This window comes from Vipera berus, assembly GCF_964194415.1.
Source record: "Vipera berus genome assembly, chromosome: 14".
NCBI lineage: Eukaryota > Metazoa > Chordata > Lepidosauria > Squamata > Viperidae > Vipera > Vipera berus.
Genome location: NC_138217.1, coordinates 1,181,968 through 1,203,485, shown reverse-complemented (window position 1 = coordinate 1,203,485; position 21,518 = coordinate 1,181,968). Strand labels below are relative to the sequence as shown.

The window sequence follows — 21,518 nt, the reverse complement described above, 5'->3', positions numbered from 1 at the left end:
ATGCACAAGTTCACCACAGTGGCCAGTAGACAGTCTTCTACCTCAGACTTCCATTAAAGGGTTAAATGAGTTGGGGGAGCTTTCTAGGGACACAATGCAAAGCAGGCGAGCTTTGCCATCCTTGCCACTGCAGCACAGTTTTGATGCTGAGATTTCCTTTGGAGTCAGTCCTCCTTCACTTTTAAGCAGGAGGCTTAATAAATTAATTAAGTAATAGAAATCTCACATGCACGCTTGCTGCTGCTCCATCTGGGCATCTGTTGGCAAGTCCATGTCTCCAACCTGGAGGTCTTGGATTATGCAGAGTCCACCAGCATTGATGACCAGAGAGTAGGTCAGAATGGATGACTACATTGGCCTCGCCTGTTGTCCTGTAGGACACTGGAATCTGGGAAGGTCAACCACACAAGGGCTACGAAGATGCTGGGCAAGAAACCCTGCAACCCTCGGACATCCAGCCAAGGGAACCAAAAGCTGCAGCTTTTGACTTAACCCATTGGTGAGCTCTGGGCTATGAAACCTCCACTGGCCTTGAAGCCAGGCCACATGAAAAGCCGACAGAAAGCTATGAACGGCATTGCAAAATAACATCTCCAGTTACAACAGTGGACCTCTAGTGCCCCTAGACTGCTTCCACTGGGACTGCAGACTGACCTCCATGTCCACAGAAAATCTGTACCACGGTGTGTCTCTTTTGAACCCAAAGGCCTGCCGTACAGCTTAGCAGAATGTATAAACTCAAGTAGTGCAATTTTTGTAACTGCAGACAAGCTAGAAACAGATTGGATATCAAGAATTAGCAAACTGCTATTTCATCAACAAGGACATCTTAGCCACAACTTGTTTGTCACATTTTGGAGATGCAATTCAGCCATTTCAAATATTAATTTGTGCGACCGCACACTTGTTTGGGGTTGCTCATGAAAGGGGCACTGTGCACTCTGCCCAGAAAGGCTTTTATTAATCTGCTTTTCAAGAACCAAGAATTATTCTTCCTGCTTTGCAGTGAAGAGCAGGCTGTGTCCTTCGTTCTTTGGTCTTCAAGTTGCTCTTCACAATTCCAATCAGCTTCCGGGCACTGTGCCCATGGAGCTGAGTTCCAGTTCTGCTGGTTCGCAGGATCTTGGGCCATACACAAAGCATTTCTCTGGACTGCCTTAAGATCGCTTTCCAAGCTGCTCCTCCTGTTGAAATAAAGAGGAGGTTAAGCCTATTTAATTCATTCGGCACTTGGACCAGCAGTTTGGACAGTTATCCCTCCTCCACTGTGGAAGAGATTAGCCTCAGAACTTTCGTTCTTCAGTCTTCTGCACATTTTCACTCAGAGAGAGACAAGAGCAGCCAATTCACTTTTGCTCTGGCTAAGCCCCAGCCTGAGAAACGGGAGCTGAGAGTCCGAAGCATCGCCTGAATCAGAGCCAGCCCCCTTTGTGCCTGGATGCTGCTTTTCTCCCAGCTGCCTCTCGCCCCTTCCCCACCACTGAACTTCAGAAAGCGGATGAGCCACAGAACAACTGCAGACAAGGTGCCACAACAGGGGACGTCTCCAGTAGGAGCAGGCATCACAAGGGTCCCATAATAATTGTAGCTACCAAGGCCGCTCCTATGAGCAAACCAGATAAATTGTTCATCCAGTTTGTTGAGGTAATTATCAAAAAGGAGATACAAACTAAGCACAGACTTGGCCTCACACCTGAAACCCATCGTCCTGGCCACATGCTAATCAGTCCATGAAGGCGGCATCCTTGGCTTGCTAATAATGCCTGCTTATAAGAGAAGTCAACGGCTGCAATCAGCAATGCCGGACTCAGCACCTTGTTCATTGGTCACTCCTTTTACATTTTATGTGAACTGCCTCAATGACAGATTTGAAAAATAAAAATAGAACTTTCCCATAATTGTGTATACTGTGAGTTGGTATACAGAATTTGCTTCTAAAGACATAGGGACATACACTAGCTTTACAGCTGCTTGAATATTTACTCCAGTGGACCCTCCAATACGTGAGCTTCCCTCCCTCCTCAAGCCAGGCTACCTTGACAGTCCGTGCGAGTTCAGCCAGGGCTGCTTCATACTGCTGGAGGAGAGGCTGAATGGAGGCGCTCTGGATCAGATGTGGCTGCAATTCTGGAAGACCTGCATCCTTCAGCATCTTTAGGAACCTGTGCTCCTAGAGAAGGAAAGTGGGTTAACATCACGACTTCTCCACACTGCAGCAACGGTGGCCTTCTCCAGCCACCAGCAGGTTCCGTGGAGGTGCAACTAGTCTCCTGAAGAGGTAGTCCCTGGGTGCCCAGACATCAGGCCCTGCACTTTCCTGGGCCCTTGTGCTGACCCAGCCTTGAATATGCCACTGACACGCACCACTCTTAAGTGGCATGCAATACATGGCCCCGCTGCACCTGGGGGCTGCAGAACACCTTCCGAGGAGGGTCTCCACTCCTACCTGCCGCTTGAGGAGCAGGCAGAAAGCCAGGCCTGCCTTCCCAGCACGAGCGGTTCTGCCCACCCTAAACACAAAAGGCATCTGGTGAGGAGATGAACAGCCCCACCCCCATTCCCCAAGCCCCCTCCCCACATTCCTCGAGAAAAGTACCGGTGAATGTAGGTTCTGATGAACTGAGGGGCATCGTAGCTAATGACACATTTCGCACCACCGAAATCGATCCCTCGAGCCGTGGCATCCGTGCTTACCAAGCTGTTCCGGAAGAGACACAGAGCAATTAACTCCTTTGCCCATGACACAATTCAAGCATGACCAGGCTCCAGCTGTGAGAACCTGTTTTGTATGTTGGTGGTGAGGGCTAGGACCGGGAGATGGTCACTTTTAGTCCCACTTTCGACACAAAGCAAGCTGGGAGACCTTGGGCCAGTCACGCTCTCTCAGCCCAAGGAAGGAGGCAATAACAAAGCACTCCTGGAATCTTGCCAAGAAAACTGCAGACATTGATCCAGGCAGTCACCAGGAATTGAGGCTGACTTGAAGGCACTCAAAATAGCAATAGCACTTAAAGACTTATATACCGCTTCACAGTGTTTTACAGCCCTTTCTAGGCGGTTTACAGAGTCAGCCTCATGCCCCCAACAATTTGGTTCTTCATTTTATCAACCTCGGAAGAATGGAAGGCTGAGCCAACCTTCAGCCGGTCAGAACTGAACTGCCAAACTGCTGGTAGCTGGCAGACAGCAGAAGTAGACTGCAGTACACTGCACCACCAAAAAAATGTATTTGTGCTAGTCAAAGCACTGATGGATAAATCTGAGTGTTAGAAATTAGAATCAGAAATATGTAGCATTAAGAGCAGACTATATTGCAAAGGCAAGTTGGCAAGATTTTGCTAGCAAAACTGGCCGAGAAGACCTCACTGTCGAAGGCCTGAGCAGGGAGGGAGCCTCAAAGAGAAGCACTGCCCTAGTTAGGGCCACAGCCTCTAAATCCTGATGCAAAGAGGCCCTGGTACAGATGAGATCAGCAGGGCACGGTAACATTTCAGAGCAAATGGACGCCAAAACTCCTTTTGGAGAGACTCACAGCTGGATCTTGCCTTGCTCAAACTCCTTCAAGGTCACCTTCCTTTGGCTTGGGCTCAGCTTTGAAGAAAACTCAGCTACCTTCACTCCACCGAAGGCCTGGATTAGCAGGAAGAGTCTGAAGACAGAGAGAAGTGACCGTTGGGGGAGGGGGAACCGGCTGGGTGGAAGGTAAGGTTTTTGCACAAGGACGGTCAGTACAGCCGGCAAAGATCCTTGCTGGAAAACCCACAGAGTTGTTGACAGTCAGGTCAGGCAATAGGAACCTGGGACCCACAAGCAGGGCCCCGATCCGATGCAAGAGCAGCCTTGCCGCAAAATCTCACCTGTGCGAGGTTTCCTTGCTGTTGGTGAAGCACAGCACTTGGGAGAATTTCAGCCTTACCAGGAAATGCAGGAGGAAGAGCGGTTTCCAATTCAGGCTGCACGGGACATAGTATTGCTAGAGAGAAGGAAAGGCAGCATTTGCCTGCGAGTCACTTGAGAGTAGAATGTTCTGAAGAGCTTACTCAGGCCAGGCAGCAGCCACCAGGGCAAATGTTTGGCAGTTCTGCTTCGTGTACAAATCTATGTGTCAGAATCCATTTATATCCCATTCCTAAATCCCTATCTGTATACTCCCAAAAATCACTGGATTCTGCCATTTCCAAGGAGGAGAAGATAAGATGTTAATTGGCCATCCCTATCCATTAATTGTAAGGTTGTTTATTCAGCCTGCCTGGAGACCATCATCAAAGACCAGGGAGAGAACCTTTGAACTGAGAAGAACAAAGAAAGGTGGGGGAAAGAGATTCTGGTTTGTATCTCCGATTAGAATCTGAAAGGGAGGAAGTAAATGTCGTAAAGGCATGGAAGATCCCTCTTCCCATGGAAGGTTTTGACACCTGAACCTTAATTGATCCGGGACTGACCAAATGGACTGAGGGGAGGGGCTTTTTTTTTTACTCGGGGACACTTTAAAAGTATCAATCTGCAACACAGTTTCCAGATCCTGTCTAGATTTTCCACTGACAATCATGTTTTAGTAAAAGTTCCTGCTTGGACAATTCTGTCTCCAAGAGTTCTTCTTTCCTAAGACGTGGATTGGGGTGGGACCTGACACTATGAAAATACCTCTTTTACGGTAATAGGCTTTAATGATTTAATCCTTTTATGAATTATCCATTAGTTATCAACTCTTGCAGCAGCTGATCAGGTATCTATTCCACCCTCAAAGCTGGAAAACGGGTGTTTGGTCTCCAAAACCAGCCTGAGCGAAAGAGATGTTTCCAGTTCCTGCCCTATTAGTTTCCTTTGGGTGGCATCCTAGAGTAACTATTTTGAGGACAGTTATATTGACAGTACCAAGATCAGGGCATCCAGCCCTCTCAATTCCTGGGAAATAGATGGGGAAGAAATGGAGGTAGTGACAGATTTTATTTTCCTGGGCTCCAAGATCACCGCAGACGGGGACTGCAGCCAAGAAATTAAAAGACGCTTGCTCCTGGGGAGGAAAGCCATGGCAAATCTAGACAGCACACTAAAAAGCAAAAGTGCGTATAGTCAAGGTTATGGTCTTCCCAGTTGCAATGTATGGCTGTGAAAGCTGGACCATAAAAAAGGCTGAGTGCCAAAGAATTGAGGCCTTTGAACTGTGGTGCTGGAGAAGACTCCTGCGAGTCCCTTGGACTGCAAGGCGATCAAACCGGTCAGTCCTAGAGGAGATCAATCCCGACTGCTCTTTAGAAGGCCAGATCCTGAAGCTAAAACTCAAATACTTTGGCCACCTAATGAGAAGGAAGGACTCACTGGAGAAGAGCCTACTGCTGGGAAAGATTGAGGGCAATAGAAGAAGGGGACGACAGAGAATGAGGTGGCTGGATGGAGTCACTGAAGCAGTAGGCGTGAGCTTAAATGGACTCCAGAAGATGGTAGAGGACAGGAAGGCCTGGAGGAATGTTGTCCATGGGGTCGCGATGGGTCGGACATGACTTTGCAGCTAACAACAACAAGAAATACTGACAGTGTGGAATCAATGTTAAGCAAATAAACATATTTTCCTGGGCACAAAGCACATGGGCAAGATACAGGGAAGGGACACTTACTGAGAGCCCCTCAGGGAGAATGTACTTTTCCCGGATGCACGGCTGAGAGCCAAGCACATCGGCCCCTTTTCCAGACTGAGCTGGCGTGAAGAGGCGAGGCTGGTAGAGGCCCAACCGCTGCAGCTTCTCAGGGTCCTGCGTCAGAGTGGCCGAGAAGAGGAGCCTCTGCAGAGGGAGCCGGGGGCAGCAAGCTCTGAAAAGGGAAACAGGAAAGGGAGAACCTTCCTCCTGAAAAGCCAGCCACCCTCTGGGTTGCTTCCTTCAGGCTCAGTCCCCTCTCCCCTCAAGGGGGTCTCTGTGGCAGGATGCGAGGCCTCTGGTTCAATGCACACTCCCCGCAGAAGCTTCTTACCTGGCTGCTGTGGAGGGAATTGGCTGCACCCTTCTGAACAGCCCGGCGGGACCAGAGCCCCTTTCAGCCCGGTGCATAGCCTCTATCACTTGCTGCAGCCAATCCTGGTGCATGTTGTCAATCATGCGATCTGCTTCGTCAATGATCTGCACTCAGAAATAAGGGGGGAAACCTTTTCAGACACATGACTCTGGTCTGGCAGGCCAGCAACCGTGGTGAGTGTGTCTTGCCAAGAACTTAGGCTGGGCTGCTTGCTCCTCCTTGAGGGCAGGATCTTTAGGCACAAAGCTTGTGATGCGTCAGCTGTGATTCCAGGTATTCATTGCTCCTGCCGGCAGCTCGCTGAGCTAACAAGAGCCCAGCCAGCCACATCCTCGCTCCCAATTTACAGGCACAATCAAAGGAAGATAGCAGCAGAAACATGCTGGCAGCTGCTGAACTCACGTGTTTCGTACTAAAATGTGAATATGCAGAAGTAAACTGAAAGCCCTTTTGCCTTGGAGCACAGGAGGAATGCTGGTGCTCTCAATGGTGGCTGCTCAAAGGCCCGGTTTTGATTTAGGATCCCCTTTTGGGAGTCGCCCTCACCAGAAAACGAAGCTCTCGCAAGCTGAACTGGGGACTTTGCTGGAGATGGTCCACCAGGCGTCCTGGGGTGGCCACAACAATGTCTGCCAGACTACGAAATCCCATTAGCCTGCCCCAAAACAAGAAAGCAGAAAAATTAGTAGCAGCACCCTTGGGAATGCTGCTCTGGGTCCCATCCAGATGTTGATTCATCCTAGACCTTGGCTGCTTTCCCAGCTCCTTCTAGGAATCAGAAAGCATCGAGCAAATGGGGAATTGACAGGACAATCAGCTATGAGATTGCACAAAATAGCACATAATTGGGCAACAAAGATCACACCACATTCAAGGTCGTGTCAGGATTAAGGATTCACAAATGCAAATATACAGCAGACTTGGACCTTAGTTACCGCTTGCAGACAGTCCTCTTTTCAGGGTCAGAACAGCTGCAGTTGACTCCTTCTTAGGATGGTGACAAATTTTGCATCTCTTTATTCAAAGATAACAGGCCAAGGCAACAAGATTAAATCAACGCACGGGTCCAGGAGAACGTGGACTTACGTTGTCTCAACAAGGGACTCTTGTTCTCTCACGAAAGATTTCTGTCCAGTAAGCTGGACAACTTTCAGCCCAGTCCCATCAGTGTAAATGTTGAATATTTTAGTCACCTATCAAAAGAAGTCAATGTTGGGAGAGAGATGAACAGGGAGAAGATGAGCATGTGAACATCAGGGAGGGAACACAGTAAAGGGAGTAGCATCTCCACATCCCATCCTTCCAACGTATCCTTAGCCAGAGGGAGACCCAACATTAAGAATACCCAAAGGCTCTGCAGAGAGGTCATCTGTCTCCCATTACGATCACCAGCAGCCAGGAGAGCTGCTGTTGTTCTGCACACTCTGCTTGAGGGTCAGGAGACTCTGTGCCTCAAAGTCATCTGGGAGCCCAGCTTCTGATTCCCCCCGGGGGGGGGGTGGTTTGGCAGTAAAGCAGCCAAAGCAGAGCTTCTCCACGGGAGACACTGGAGTGGGATTCTCTCCAAGGCAGGTTCCCTGATCCTGCACTGCCTTCTTTATGAAATAAAGGAAGACCTGCCAGGGGTGTATGGAAATCAGGCTCTCTAGGGACAACTTGATTGTAGTTTTTTTTCTTTCTAAAAATGAGCATTTGTTGCATTTATTTTTTAAGTATTATTTGTTTTTACTGATCTCGTAGGAAACCTCTTAGTGTGAGGGGTCTGATGACATTACCTAGCCTGGAAATGAAATATCTGGAGGAAATCAAGAAGCTCAGAGAGCACCAAGAACTCAACTGTCCTGAGCTCCTCCTATTCTCTTCTATTGGAGCATTAGTAATAACAACGGCATCTCCCACTACGCTTTGGTCACCTGCAGGCGGCTCTCACGGCTCTACAAAATACATGGCAACCATGACAAGCCACAAGTCTGTCTGCCAGTTTTATGAGGCTCCGCTGCAGATGCGCTAACACAATGTGAGCACAGGGTTGTAGCAACGCCTTCATTTCCTGGGGTCTGTCTCTCACCCAGGACCACTCTCAAGGTAACCCACTCCAATATTCCTCTGCGTGGAGAGAAAAAACAGGGGCCATAAAGACCCTCCTCCCGTCAGATGATACCTGCTGGGCCAGCTCTTTGGTGGGCAAGACTGCCAGAGCCCGTACGTGGCAGACAACGCGGTCCAACAGGGCCTGCCAAAACGAAAACAGGAGATCAGAAACAGACTTGGGGTTTGTTACATCCTCCCAAACAAGTGCAAAACCCTCCAACTCCCTCTTCAGAGGAAACACAGGTACACAAATATTGTCCTGAGGGCTGAGAGCTGCCAGAGCACTGACCACATTATCAGTTGCTATTATCCCTTCAGATGAGCTGCAATATTCCTTTCACTCCAGTTCTTCTATTTCATCTTTCAAAGGTACTTAAAACTCTCTACAAAACTTTCAGTTTTAAGGTAAGAAAATCAAATCTTTGCAATTAAATTAAATCTTTGGACTAAATACGCAAAACATAGAAATCCTAGAGAAGCTGGGATCCAGTTCTCTTCGGATGCTTCCACTGATCACCTCTGGCGTATCATATGCTTCGCAGCACAGGCTGTGGATCCTGAGGGGGGGAGGAGGAACACTTTGGTCCTGGATGGTGCCCTGCACACCCCCTGACACAACCAGCAGGGCTTGATTCCAGCGGAAGCTCACCTGCACCACCGGAATGACGAAGGCCAACGTCTTGCCACTGCCGGTGGGGGCTGAAACACAGATGTCGCTTGGGGGGTGGCCACCCCTGCCAGCTAAGGCACCATTGGGCCCACAATCCAAGATGGCAGGAATCACCTCAGCCTGAACTAGAGGAGAGTGGAAAGAATTAGTGGATTGCCACCCAACAGAACACTTGAGAAGAGTTTCACACAAAAACGGTAAAAAAGTCTCAAATGTCCATTGATATGAAGAAAACCTTGAAATATTTTATGTGTTTGCCACAGGCAGTAAAAAAACTCAAACACCTGGTTGAGAGATCCTGGGTGCTGAGCTTGCTCGTTTCCTTGCAGATGTTTCACTACTAGTAAGGAGTGGGGGGTTTGCTCTCAGTTGATGTTCTAGTGGCTCCCTGTTGGTACTGGTGGGGGCGGCCTTGGCGGTTCTTTGGTTGGGCTGTTCACCGTGAGCTTGTTTGGCAAGGGCATCCATGCGACAGGTGTGTTCACACAAAGTGGGCTCCTCGTTCCTCATTCACAAGTAAACCAAGTCATGAATTTGGGCAGAAAGTTGAAGAACAAAGAGATACCAAAGAGGCCTTTGTCCACGTCTGTGTCTATTTTTAGATAATTCTAATGTAGCTCAAAGATATGTTGCACATAAAATTTCATTTCTTGAATTCTGTAGCAAGCATAAGAAAAGTGTCCTGCATAACATCTCTCAAATTAAATATTAAAAGGAGGCTATAGTGGCCTTAAATAAACCCTTTTTTTACAACCCTGTAATCCGTTAATTCAGGGTAGAGTTGGGGTGACTGGATGGAGCTGATCATTTTCTGGCCGGATGCCCTTCCTGACGCCACACGGTGTTCATGGAGATATTTTTTCTTTGCGTCCTGACAGAGAAACATCTGCTGCTACCTAGGATTGAACTCTCAACTTTCCGAATGGGAGGTAAGCATCTTCACCGCTCGCTCATTACAATGGCCTCAAATGACACTCACCAAAAATACTGTGCTTCAAGCAAAAAACGTTAGTTGATCAAAACTATTATTTCCCCAAGGTTGTCTGCTAACTGCAACATTTAATATACAAAAAGTGAAAGTAGCATTTTATTATTACATCACTTCCAATATGAAAACTTGGGGAAGGAACTTCAGGAATATGTAGCCGGCTCTCCTCCTCATTCTGATACCTGGAAAGAGAGACGCTATGCCACTGGCGTGCAGCTTCTTCCTCATCTTAGGGTGGAGGGCTGGGACGTCCTGGAGAGGGACGAGGTTCTCTCTGATCTCCCTCCGGAAGAGGTGCGGCTGACTGAACCAACGCGGCACGAAAGGCGGCACCTGAGCGTTAAATACAGAGTCCTCAACCTGGGAGTTCAACCCCCCCAGCCTAGGCAGGAACCCCTAGAAGACAGGGATTGTCCAGCCTCTGCTCTGGACCCACCCACTGAAGGGAAGCCCCCTGCCGCCCCTCTCAACAGCTTCGGTCAAGGTTTCCATTTCTGACACTCCAGTAATCTGCCCTAAGCCAGGGCCAAGAAGGCAGCAGTGCTGCAAATTAAAAAGCCAGACTTTTCATTAAATACGAGCTGCCAGGAACCATGGTGAGTAGAAAGGTTCCTTGCTGAAGTGGCTAGGTGAAGGATGAGGGGGGTTGGTCTGAGGGAGCCGGTGTTTTGGGGTGGCTCTTGCTTTCACAGTTTTAGACTGAAGTAGCTTCTGGGCTTTTTAACTGACTACATCCCAACCTCCTTTTGGTCTACGGCCACAGTAAAGATTTGATTTGATGTTGGTTAATCATCGTGTCACCTTGAGAAGATTCTTTTGATCACAAGGGCTGAGGACGGTCAGGCTAGAGGATGGAGAAGCTGTTCTTGAAATTGGTGTCAGCATCATCCGATCCTCTCCGGCTTGGCTCTCTTTGTCTCCAAAATCTCCCATTCGTTCTTCTGCTGGGGTAGCTTGGTTTTCTGGATGATTCTCCAACATGCTTTCATCTCCTGATAAAAGGAACAGATATAACACAAATAACTTGGTTTTCAAGAAACATTTTATGGAAGAAAGTGGCTGATCTTAAGGCATGTCTTTTTAGGCAGAAAGGGGCTCCATATAGAGAACATTTTGTAATAATATCAGAAATGATATTTTCTAATAGTATTTGTTGGCTTGTTTAATTTCTAGGGGCACCCATCTCACATATGTGACTCTGAGCAGCCTGGAGAATGAAAACAAAAACAAAAACAACCAAAATAAAACAAGGAAGACAATTAAAACCATTAAAAAAACCCATAATCGGTGGGCAAGCACCCCCAAACTCACTAACGGCCATTTTGCAGTTCTGCACCACCCCTACCACATGGCAAAGCTCAGGTTTTCCAGAAGGACAGTAAGGTCAGGTTCAGTCTAACCTCCAGGGCCCTGTCAGATGATATTCCTTCACAGACAGGTTCTGCAACATGCCCTTCCTGCTGGACCTGATGGTGGACTGTCAAGCACCCTTTTCAAAAAGTACCAAAAAGCTAAAGGAAGAACAAAGCAGGTGGCTACTCTGTGCTGGTATGGGTTCTTGCCGTCTGTTGGTAACAGAAATATTGATACCAATGAGGTGCCTGCATTAACAGCCACACGATGCAAGCAAGAAAATAATTCACTGAACACACCAAAACAGGTGAGCGGAGATTGTGCTAAGAGAAGTAAAACCCCAAAGTTTGTTGCATTTTGCCTAGGGAAACTGCCACTATGGGATAAGTGCTCTGCTCAACGGTCTGAAAAACAGCTCCAACAGTCCTTCCTAGAGTGATTGGTTCCCAAATGAAACCTGCCCAGGCAAAACTCCCAGGACCCAGCCAAAATCAAAATTTGTTTTACCTTGGACTGCTTTTATCTTTCCTTGAGGTGCTCTAGAATTCCCACCACTCTTACTTTTGCTTGAGTCATCTCCTTTCTCGGGCAAACGTTCTGCCCCACAAGTATGTTGTCTTGGGTTCTTTTCTCTGTGACTTTGGGTTGCAAGAAATTCTTGAGTTGCCTTCTTCTTTTTGCTTGTTTGCTTTAATTTCTTGTTGGTCTCTTCTTCAAGTGTTCCAGATGCCAATCGCTTTTGCTGCCCAGAAGTGGGCCAGTTCTGCTCCTGTTTTTGCAGCTGCCGAGTCTTTGCTTGCTCCTGCAGCCGATGTAAGAGCAACTGGGACTTACATTCTGGACCATCCTCTTCATCACTAATGTACCTGGGGATTTCCCGGGGAAAAGTCATTTTAACACATAGACAAGTTATTCCTCCTTGGAGGTTTGACAGGAGAGAAAACCAAGTAGTAGTATCTTTAATGTTCAGTTGAATATTCTACTTTTTAGCTACCTTCCCTCAGTTTTCATGTTTGCTTTTGCTTTAGAGCAGCATACGCTACTTTAGGGCTACTGATTGCAAGTGAAAAGAATTTTCTGAGGCGGAATCTCAACTGAAGAGTTTCCTTGTTTTATTAGTTATTAGATAGTTATGCAGTTATGCTCAGAACGATCAATGGTAAAAGGAAATGGGGCTGCCAAAAGCCACAGTGGCTAGACACCATCGAAGCCGACGCCAGTCAGAGCATGAAACAACTGAAAGAAGCCATACAAGTTAAAAAAATGTGGAGAGTTAGCCCACATAAATCACAGAGACTCAGACATAATCAAAAAATAGATATCATATCAATTAGTATGTTTGTTTTTCCGAACTGGTACTTTAATTTTTGACCATTTATAATTTAAACATTTGAGAACTTTTTGAAAGGCTGGTAAAACACAAAGCCAAATAGAGCTTTATAGGCCATCACCAGCATCTTGAATTGAACCCAGAAGCAAACTGGCACCTCGCAGAGTAGACTGAAGTGTGCACCTTTTGCACCCCTGAAGCTTCCAGTTGTTCTTCAAAGGTAACCTGATGCAGAATGTATTACAGTTTTGCAACAGGTGACCAGGGCAGGAAGGACCAGGTATAGGGCCTCCTGGTCCACGAATGGGCATAGCTAGTGCAGAATGGTATCCTGCCATGGGAGTTGGACTAGAACAGGCCTTTTCAACCTTTTCACCCATTCTGCCACTTTTAGGATAAGGCAATATCTGAGTACCACCAGTCGCCTACCAAGGTGTCAAAAACTTGATGACCAAAAAAACAAAAAAAGAAAAGGAACAAAATGATAAAGTACAGGCAGTCCTCAACTTACAACAATTCGCATAGTGACTGTTCGAAGTTACAATGGCACTGAAAAAGTGACATGACCATTTTTCACACTTATGATTGTTGCAGCAACCCCAGGGTCATGTGATTTACATTCAGATGCTTGACAGTGTCCAGAGTCATGTGATCACCAATTGCAACTTTTTGACAAGCAAAGTCAATAGCGGGGGGGGGGCATGGCCAGCTCATCACTCAGTTTGCACGGCACCTGTGGGGTGTGCGGGCAGGGCTGTGGGGGGATCCGTGGGTCTCTGGTGGAGGGGGGTGGGTGCCTTCCCTCCCTCCCTTCCTTCCTTCCCTCTTTGTCCCTTCCTTTTTTCCTTCCCTCCCTCCCTCCGTGCCCAGGAAGGCACAAGGGGAGGGGAGCAGGCTGTCAGTGGCCATGGCTTGAAAGGCCACTGTAAATTGCTTGACAAGAGCTGCACAGAATTAAGAGCAGAGCGGCAGGAAGGTATTTGTAATGAGGGAGGAAGAAAAAACACCTCTTCGCACACCTGTGGACTCCGGGGGAGGGGACACTGTGAGCGGCATGACAGTCCACGCTACCTGCTCTATGCTTTCGGCAGGCAGCAGCACATTCTCCTCACTGTGTGGAGTGGCCGGGTGAGGCAAACCGGCGACATGCCAAACCTGCCCGTGGCTCACAGAGGCAGAGGAGAGCGCATAAGCCTCAGCCTCTGCGCGCACACAGGCAGGTTTGCCCTGCCACTCCATGCGGTTCACCTCACTTGGCTCAGCCACTCTGGGGTGAAGAGGGAGGGAAGGACTCTCATGCCACAACCCTTCCCCAGCTGCGCTTCTTGCCTGTTTGTTACTGCCACGCGTGTGCGCACCCGGCCTGTTTTTTGTCCTCTCCTCTCTCGCCCCTCCTCCTCCTTTTACCTTCAGTGCAGCTCCAGCTGACTCTTCCTCCTCCTCTCCCCAAGGCTGAGTCTTTTTTTCCCTCTCTCTCTCCCACCCAAACTGCCAGTTTTTATATCCCTTCATGTCTCTGCCCCCTCTTTCTCTTCCGGGGATGCCAGAAGTGCCGATCCTGGGGCCTTTGCCTCGCCCCAAGTAGCCCTGCAGCTCCTGTAGACTTGCTCACGGCAAGTCCTGCGCTGCACCGCTTTGGCATTACCACAGGTGGTAGGCATATCACCAGTTGAAAAGCCTTGAATTAGAAGACCTCCAAGCTCCCTTCCAACCCTATTATGTTATGTGTTCCATGACAGAGCTGTTCCATGAGGGCTGGCAGCAGTGATTACGTGCTATGTACAGTTGCAAGAAAAGGTATGTGAACCCTTTGGGATTACGTGGAGTTTTGCATGAATTGGCCATAAAATGCGCTCTAAACGTCATGTAAGTCACAACAATAGAAAAACACAGTCTGCTTAAAATAATACTACACAAACATTAGCTGTTGTCATGTTTTAATTGAACATAAGATGGAAACATTCACAGTGCAGGGTGGAAAAAGTATGTGAACCCCTAGCCCAGGGGTAGGCAACCTTGGCTCTTTTATGACTCGCGGACTTCAACTCCCAGAATTCCTGAGCCAGCATAGCTGGCTCAGGAATTCTGGGAGTTGAAGTCCACGAGTCATAAAAGAGCCAAGGTTGCCGACCCCTGCCCTAGCCTAATGACTTCTCCAAGAGCTAATTGGAGCCAGGAGTGAGCCAACCTTGACTCCAATCAGTGTGATGATATTGGATGTGTTGCTGACAGCTGTCCTGCCCTTTAAAAACACACACCTGTTTGGGGTTTACTGGTCTCAAGAAGCACTGTCTGATGTGAACCATGCCTCACAGAAAAGAGCTCTCAGAAGACCTACGATCAAGAATTGTTGACTTGCATGAAGCTGGAAAGGGTTACCAAAGTATCTCCAAAAGCCTTGATATTCATGTGTCCATGGTAAGACAGACTGTCTACAAATGGAGAAAGTTTAGCACTGTTGCTACTCTCCCTAGGCGTGGTCGTCCTGTAAAAATGACTGCAAGAGCACAGCGCATAATGCTTAATGAGGTAAAGAAGAATCTTAAACTCTGGCACATGATAACGTTTTTGTTGACACATCTACAATAAGGAAAACATTAAACAAGAATGGAGTACATGGGAGGACACCACGGAGGAAGCCATTGCTGTCCAAAAAAAATATTGCAGCACGTTTGAAGTTTGCAAGAGCACCTGGATGTTCCACAGCACTACTGGCAAAATATACTGTGGACAGATGAAACCAAAATTGAGTTGTTTGGGAAAAACACACAACACTATGTGTGGAGAAAAAAAGGCACAGCACACCAACATCAAAACCTCATCCCCACTGTAAAAGATGTCAGAGGAAGCATCATGGTTTGGGGCTGCTTTGCTGCCTCAGGGCCTGGACGGATTGTTGTCATTGATGGGAAAATGAATTCCAGAGTTCATCAGGACATTTTGCAGGAAAACGTACGACCATCTGTCCGCCAACTGAAGCTCCGCAGAGGATGGGTGATACAACAGGACAATGACCCAAAGCATACAAGTAATTCAACAAAACAATGGCTTCAACAAAACAGAATACGCCTTCTGGAGTGGCCCAGTCAGAGTCCTGACCTCAACCCGATTGAAATGCTGTGGCATGGCCTTACGAGAGCGATTCACACCAGACATCCCAAGAATATTGCTACACTGAAACAGTTTTGTGAAAAGGAGTGGTCCAAAATTACTCCAGATCGTTGTGCAGGTCTGATCTGCAACTACAGGAAACGTTTGGTTGAGGTTATTGCTGCCAAAGGAGGGTCAACCAGTTATTAAGTCCAAAGGTTCACATACTTTTTCCACTCTGCACTGTGAATGTTTCCATCTTATGTTCAATTAAAACATGACAACAGCTAATGTTTGTGTCCCCTTCATGGATTACTGCCTTGTCGTGGCGAAGGGGCTTGCGTAATTCAATGAAGCTATGAGCTATGCCATGCAGGGCCACCCAAGACGGAAAGGTCATAGTAGAGAGTTCTGACAAAACGTGATCCACTGGAGAAGGAAATGGCAAACCACTCCAGTATCTTTGCCATGAAAACCCTATGGACAGTACCAAAAGGCAAAACGATATGACGCTGGAAGATGAGCCCCTCAGGTCGGAAGGCGTCCAATATGCTACTGGGGAAGAGCAGAGGGCTAGTACTAGTAGCGCCAGAAAGAATGAAGCGACTGGGCCAAAGCTGAAAGGACGCTCAGCTGTGGATATGTCTGGTGGTGAAAGGAAAGTCCGATGCTGTAAAGATTTTTTCTCCATAGGAACCTGGAATGTAAGATCCATGAATCAAGGAAAGCTGGACGTGGTCAAACAAGAGATGACAAGACTAAACATCGACATCTTAGGTATCAGTGAACTAAAATGGACAGGAATGGGTGAATTTAATTCAGATGACCATCAGGTATACTACTGCAGGCAAGAATCCCTCAGAAGAAATGGAGTAGCCTTCATAGTCAATAAAAGAGTAGGAAAAGCAATACTGGGATACAATCTTCAAAATGACAGAATGATCTCAGTTCGAATCCAAAGCAAACCATTCAATATCACAGTAGTCCAAGTCTATGCCCCAACCACCGGTGCTGAAGAGGATGAAATTGACCGGTTTTATGAAGACCTACAGCACCTTATAGAACTAACACCCAGAAATGATGTCCTTATCATCATGGGGGATTAGAATGCTAAAGTAGGAAGCCAAAAGATAACTGGAATAACAGGCAAGTTTGGCCTTGGAGTACAAAATGAAGCAGGGCACAGGCTGATAGAATTTTGTCAAGAGAATATGATGGTCATAGCAAACACTCTTTTCCAACAACCCAAGAGACAGCTTTACACATGGACATCACCAGACGGTCAACACAGAAATCAGATTGATTATATGCTCTGCAGCCAAAGATGGAGAAGCTCTATACAGTCAGTAAAAACAAGACCAGGAGCTGACTGTGGCTCAGACCATGAGCTTCTTGTTGCAAAGTTTAGGCTTAAATTAAAGAAAGTAGGGAAAAGCGCTAGGCCAGTCAGGTATGAATTAAATCATATCCCTGTTCAATATACAGTAGAGGTGACAAATAAATTTACGGAATTAATCTGATAGACAGAGTGCCTGAAGAACTATGGACAGAGGTTCACAACATTGTACAACAGGTAGCAACCAAAACCATCCCAAAGGAAAAGAAATGCAAGAAAGCAAAATGGCTGTCTGAGGAAGCTTTGCAAATAGCTGAGAAAAGGAGGGAAGCGAAAGGCAAGGGAGAAAAAGAAAGATATGCCCAATTAAATGCAGAATTCCAAAGAATAGCTAGAAGAGATAAGAATGCCTTCTTAAATGAACAATGCAAAGAAATAGAAGAAAACAATAGAATAGGGAGGACCAGAGATCTTTTCAAGAAAATTGGAGAGATGAAAGGAACGTTTCATGCAAAAATGGGCATGATAAAGGACCAAAATGGCAGGGACCTATCAGAGGCAGAAGAGATTAAGAAGAGGTGGCAAAATTACACAGAAGAACTATACAAGAATGAGCTTAACGTCCCTGATAATCACAATGAGGTGGTCACTGACCTCGAGCCAGACATCCTAGAATGTGAAGTGAAGTGGGCCTTAAAAAAGCTGAGCAACAACAAAGCTAGTGGAGGTGACAGTATTCCAGCTGAGCTATTCAAAATCTTAAAAGACGATGGAGTAAAAGTGCTACACTCAATTTGCCAGCAAATTTGGAAAACTCAACAGTGGCCACAGGATTGGGAAAGATCAGTTTACATTCCAATTCCAAAGAAAGGCAGTGCCAAAGAATGTTCAAACTATTGCACCATTGCACTCATTTCTCATGCTAGTAAAGTTATGCTTAAAATTCTACAAGCTAGACTCCAGCACTATGTGGATCGAGAACTACCAGAAGTACAGGCAGGATTTCGAAGAGGTAGAGGAACTAGAGATCAAATTGCTAACATACGCAATCATGGAGAAAGCTAGAGAGTTCCAGAAAAACATCTACTTCTGCTTCATTGACTATGCTAAAGCCTTTGATTGTGTGGATCATAACAAACTGTGGCAAGTCCTTAAAGAGATGGGCATACCAGACCATCTTATTTGTCTCTTGAGAAACCTATATGCGGGCCAAGAAGCAACAGTGAGAACTGGACACGGAACCACTGATTGGTTCAAAATTGGGAAAGGAGTCCGGCAAGGCTGTATACTGTCGCCTTGCCTATTTAACTTATATGCAGAGCACATCATGAGAAAGGCAGGGCTAGATGAATCAAAAGTGGGAATTAAGATTGCCGGAAGAAACATCAACAACCTAAGATATGCCAGATGATACCACTCTAATGGCAGAAAGTGAAGAGGAACTAAAGAGCCTCTTGTTGCGAGTGAAGAAGGAGAGTGCAAAACTTGGGTTGAAACTAAACATTAAGAAAACCAAGATCATGGCATCTGGCCCTCTCAATTCCTGGCAAATAGATGGGGAAGAAATGGAGGTAGTGACAGATTTTATTTTCCTGGGCTCCAAGATCACTGCAGATGGGGACTGTAGCCAAGAAATTAAAAGACGCTTGCTCCTCGGGAGGAAAGCCATGGCAAATCTAGACAGCACACTAAAAAGCAGAGACATCACCCTGTCAACAAAAGTGCATATAGTCAACTCTATGGTCTTCCCAGTTGCAATGTATGGCAGTGAAAGCTGGACCATAAGAAAGGCAGAGCGCCAAAGAATTGAAGCCTTTGAACTATGGTGCTGGAAAAGACTCCTGCAAGTTCCTTGGACTGCAGGGCGATCAAACCGGTCAGTCCTAGAGGAGATCAACCCTGACTGCTCTTTAGAAGGCCAGATCCTGAAGCTAAAACTCAAATACTTTGGCCACCTAATGAGAAGGAAGGACTCACTGGAGAAGAGCCTAATGCTGGGAAAGATTGAGGGCAATAGAAGAAGGGGACGACAGAGAATGAGGATGGATGGAGTCACTGAAGCAGTAGGCGTGAGCTTAAATGGACTCCAGATGGTAGAGGACCGGAAGGCCTGGAGGAACATTGTCCATAGCAGGGGTCTTCAAACTTGTCTCTTTTATGACTTGTGGACTTCAATTCCCAGAATTCCTCAGCCAGCATGCCTGGCTGAGGAATTCTGGGAATTGAAGTCCACAAGTCATAAAAGGGCCAAGTTTGAAGACCCCCTGGTCCATAGGGTCGTGATGGGTCGGACACGACTTCGCGACTAACAACGTTTGTGTAGTATTAGTTCAAGCAGACTGTGTTTTTCTATTGTTGTGACTTACATGACGTTTAGAGCGCATTTTATGGCCAATTCATGCAAAACTCCACATAATCCCAAAGGGTTCACATACTTTTTCTTGCAACTGTACATAGCACGTAATTGCTGCTGCCAGCCCTCATTTGCATCGAGATCCTCCCAAGAACCTCGAAGGTCGTAATGTAACGGGCGTATTACATGCGCGGATCCAGCCGTGCGGCCTTTTGCAATTGACCGATGGAAATTTTGTAACTCTTAAGATAGATTTTATTAGCGCTCGGAGACCCGAGGTGTGATAGCGGCACTTTAAAAACGCTGTTACAGATGTTACTGCAGAACATCTGAATATTCTTATATGTCAATCGCTTCCTCCGTTAACCAAGTGGATTTGCTTCTAAAGCTTGCCCTAACTCACTCGCTTAGTGACCCATGTTCGGGCTTTTGCTTACACCGTTTTCACCGCCCCTCCACCGGAGATTGTGAAGGCGTCGCCCGTTTCTCACTCTCTGGAGCCCGGCACAGGCAGGGCGCCTTTGGGGTTACCGTTTCCGACCTCCAGCGCTTTAAACCTTTTAACCTGCCCTCAAGGGATGTGAAATGGCGTACGTCCGAGGGCTCACAGGGTTGTTCCCGCGCTCAATTCGGTGGGCGCCAATTGCCGAGTAAACGAACAAGCGCCGCCGGTGCGGCCCGCTCAGAGGACGGCTACCAGCCCCCCCCCCAGGAGCTACTGATAGGACCCAGAACATTTGCCTGAGAAACCCGCTCCGGAGCCCCAGCAGCCCCCTCCCACCCTGTTCCGTTCGGCCAGGCGCTCCGGCGCGGAGCCCAAACCACGCGGCCTCACCTGCGCACCGCGAAGAGCGCCATTTCAGCCGGCGGCGCGTCCCGATGAGGTCACAAGACGCCCAGGGCCCCGCCCCCTCTCCCCGCCCGCCCGCCCGCGCGCGCGCGAGAGTAAAGACAGACCCAGAGCGACTGTTCGGAAGCCTTTATTGCCACCCCCGCACCCCCCCCCCGGCAGCCGTGACGGCGGCGCTACGCGAAGGTGGAGCCGTTCCATCCCACGTTGGCCGGGGCCATGTCGTAGAAGTTGATGTAGACCCTGCGAAGGGGGGGGGGAAGAAGCGGGATCGAGTGAGAGAGAGGGAGAGACGGTGGGAGCTCCGCCCACCGCCCCGCCCCTTACCTGTCGGCGGGCACGCGCAGGCGCTTGGCCAGGAGCGCGCTCAGCGTGGCGCTGTAGGCCTTGTTCTGCGGCGCGCTGATTTTGCCGATGCTGTGGAGGCTGCAGATGGCGCAGGGCGCGCTGGAGCCCCCGAAGGACATCACCTGGTCCGGGTTCACCTGCACGGAGACGTACTGGGGGGAGGAGAGAGAGAATGACGGAGGGACGGGGCGCTGATCCCGCGCCCAGAGCCCCCGCGTGCCCCGCCCGCCCCTCACCTGCGCCGGCTTGCCCGTGGCCTTGGCCAGCTCCTCGGTGAGCTCGGCCAGCAGCCCCTCGGGCAGCGCCTCCCGCGGGACGTTGGTGGAGACCACGAAGGCCGGCATGGCTGCTGCAGTCGCCTGGAGGAAGGAGCGGCGGCGCTGCTGATGCTGGCCACACCCCGGGGTCCTCGTGCCCGCTCCTCCCCGCTCGGCCCCTCCTGCGGCGGGCGGGGCTGCGCCCTCCGCGCCCTCACCAGGCGGGAAGAGGAAGGCAGGGCGAGCGGCTAGGAGCGCTCTGCAAGTGGATCCATTGCAGCAGGAATGGAGCGAGAAGCGGCGTCCGCGCTTCAGTCACTACAAACAGAATTAAGCCAATAAAAACAAAAGACCACCGAATTTACGTTCTCCTCCCCTCCCCAAGGCGAGACTTAACCTCTTTCACCACCCGAGAAAATCTGGCGGGGCAATCAAAATACCAAAGATCCCCATCAGGCATCTTAATCACAAAAGCAAAGAAGGGTATAAAAATTATTCCGCTTTTTCAGGAGGCAATTAGACTCAAGCAATATAAATCCTGCGATTCCCCACCATCCAGTCACAGCTGAAGAAGCTTCTTGGATGAGAAGCCAAACATCTTCAAAAGAAACGCAAGAAAGTCAAGTTGCCTCCTGAAAAAGCATCTTTGGGACAACCATGACCTGGATGATTTGAGAATCTCACACACTTCATGTGTGTATGAAGTTGCTTTTTTTCCCTTTTTTCCTTTTATGTTTTTATATTTGTGTACAGGACATACTGATTTATTGATTAGTGAAAGAATTAGAAGAATAACACCTGAGAATTGAAGGAATAGCTTTGGGGGTTTTGACTCAGAAGTGG

At 48.1% G+C, this 21,518-nt stretch overlaps 2 protein-coding genes across 3 annotated transcripts; both read right to left on the bottom strand.

Moving 5' to 3' along the window:
- Positions 1–937: 937 nt before the first annotated feature.
- Positions 938–20,086, bottom strand: DDX51 (DEAD-box helicase 51). Of its 2 annotated transcripts, XM_081338844.1 has the most exons (16): positions 20,056–20,086; positions 11,619–11,977; positions 10,560–10,750; positions 9,941–10,091; positions 8,750–8,895; positions 8,171–8,242; positions 7,096–7,202; positions 6,556–6,664; positions 5,968–6,113; positions 5,616–5,808; positions 3,858–3,973; positions 3,533–3,649; positions 2,597–2,698; positions 2,447–2,510; positions 2,036–2,170; positions 938–1,184 (listed from the first exon to the last, which is right to left on the bottom strand). In XM_081338844.1, the coding sequence occupies exons 1-16, from the start codon at positions 20,076–20,078 to the stop codon at positions 1,158–1,160; spliced, it is 2,058 nt and encodes a 685-aa protein (XP_081194970.1). In that variant the 5' UTR covers positions 20,079–20,086; the 3' UTR covers positions 938–1,157. The 2 variants fall into 2 exon arrangements, with proteins under 2 accessions (XP_081194970.1, XP_081194969.1); XM_081338843.1 differs by lacking the exon at positions 20,056–20,086 and having other exon boundaries at positions 11,619–12,138.
- A 98-nt stretch (positions 20,087–20,184) lies between these two features.
- On the bottom strand, positions 20,185–20,847 carry MIF (macrophage migration inhibitory factor). Its single transcript, XM_081339310.1, has 3 exons — positions 20,655–20,847; positions 20,398–20,570; positions 20,185–20,313 (listed from the first exon to the last, which is right to left on the bottom strand). Exons 1-3 carry the CDS (start codon positions 20,760–20,762, stop codon positions 20,247–20,249), a joined length of 348 nt encoding a protein of 115 aa, XP_081195436.1. The 5' UTR covers positions 20,763–20,847; the 3' UTR covers positions 20,185–20,246.
- Positions 20,848–21,518: the final 671 nt, after the last annotated feature.

Coding starts and splice junctions, on each gene's coding strand:
- DDX51 (XM_081338843.1), bottom strand. CDS start 12,003: ATGACTTTTCCCCGGGAAATCCCCAGGTACATTAGTGATGAAGAGGAT. Junction 10,751..11,618: donor AAAGATAAAAGCAGTCCAAG/GTAAAACAAATT, acceptor TCCTTTTATCAG/GAGATGAAAGCATGTTGGAG. Junction 8,896..9,940: donor CATAGCGTCTCTCTTTCCAG/GTATCAGAATGA, acceptor ACTCTCCTCTAG/TTCAGGCTGAGGTGATTCCT.
- MIF (XM_081339310.1), bottom strand. CDS start 20,762: ATGCCGGCCTTCGTGGTCTCCACCAACGTCCCGCGGGAGGCGCTGCCC. Junction 20,571..20,654: donor CCACGGGCAAGCCGGCGCAG/GTGAGGGGCGGG, acceptor TCCTCCCCCCAG/TACGTCTCCGTGCAGGTGAA. Junction 20,314..20,397: donor CTGCGCGTGCCCGCCGACAG/GTAAGGGGCGGG, acceptor CCCCCTTCGCAG/GGTCTACATCAACTTCTACG.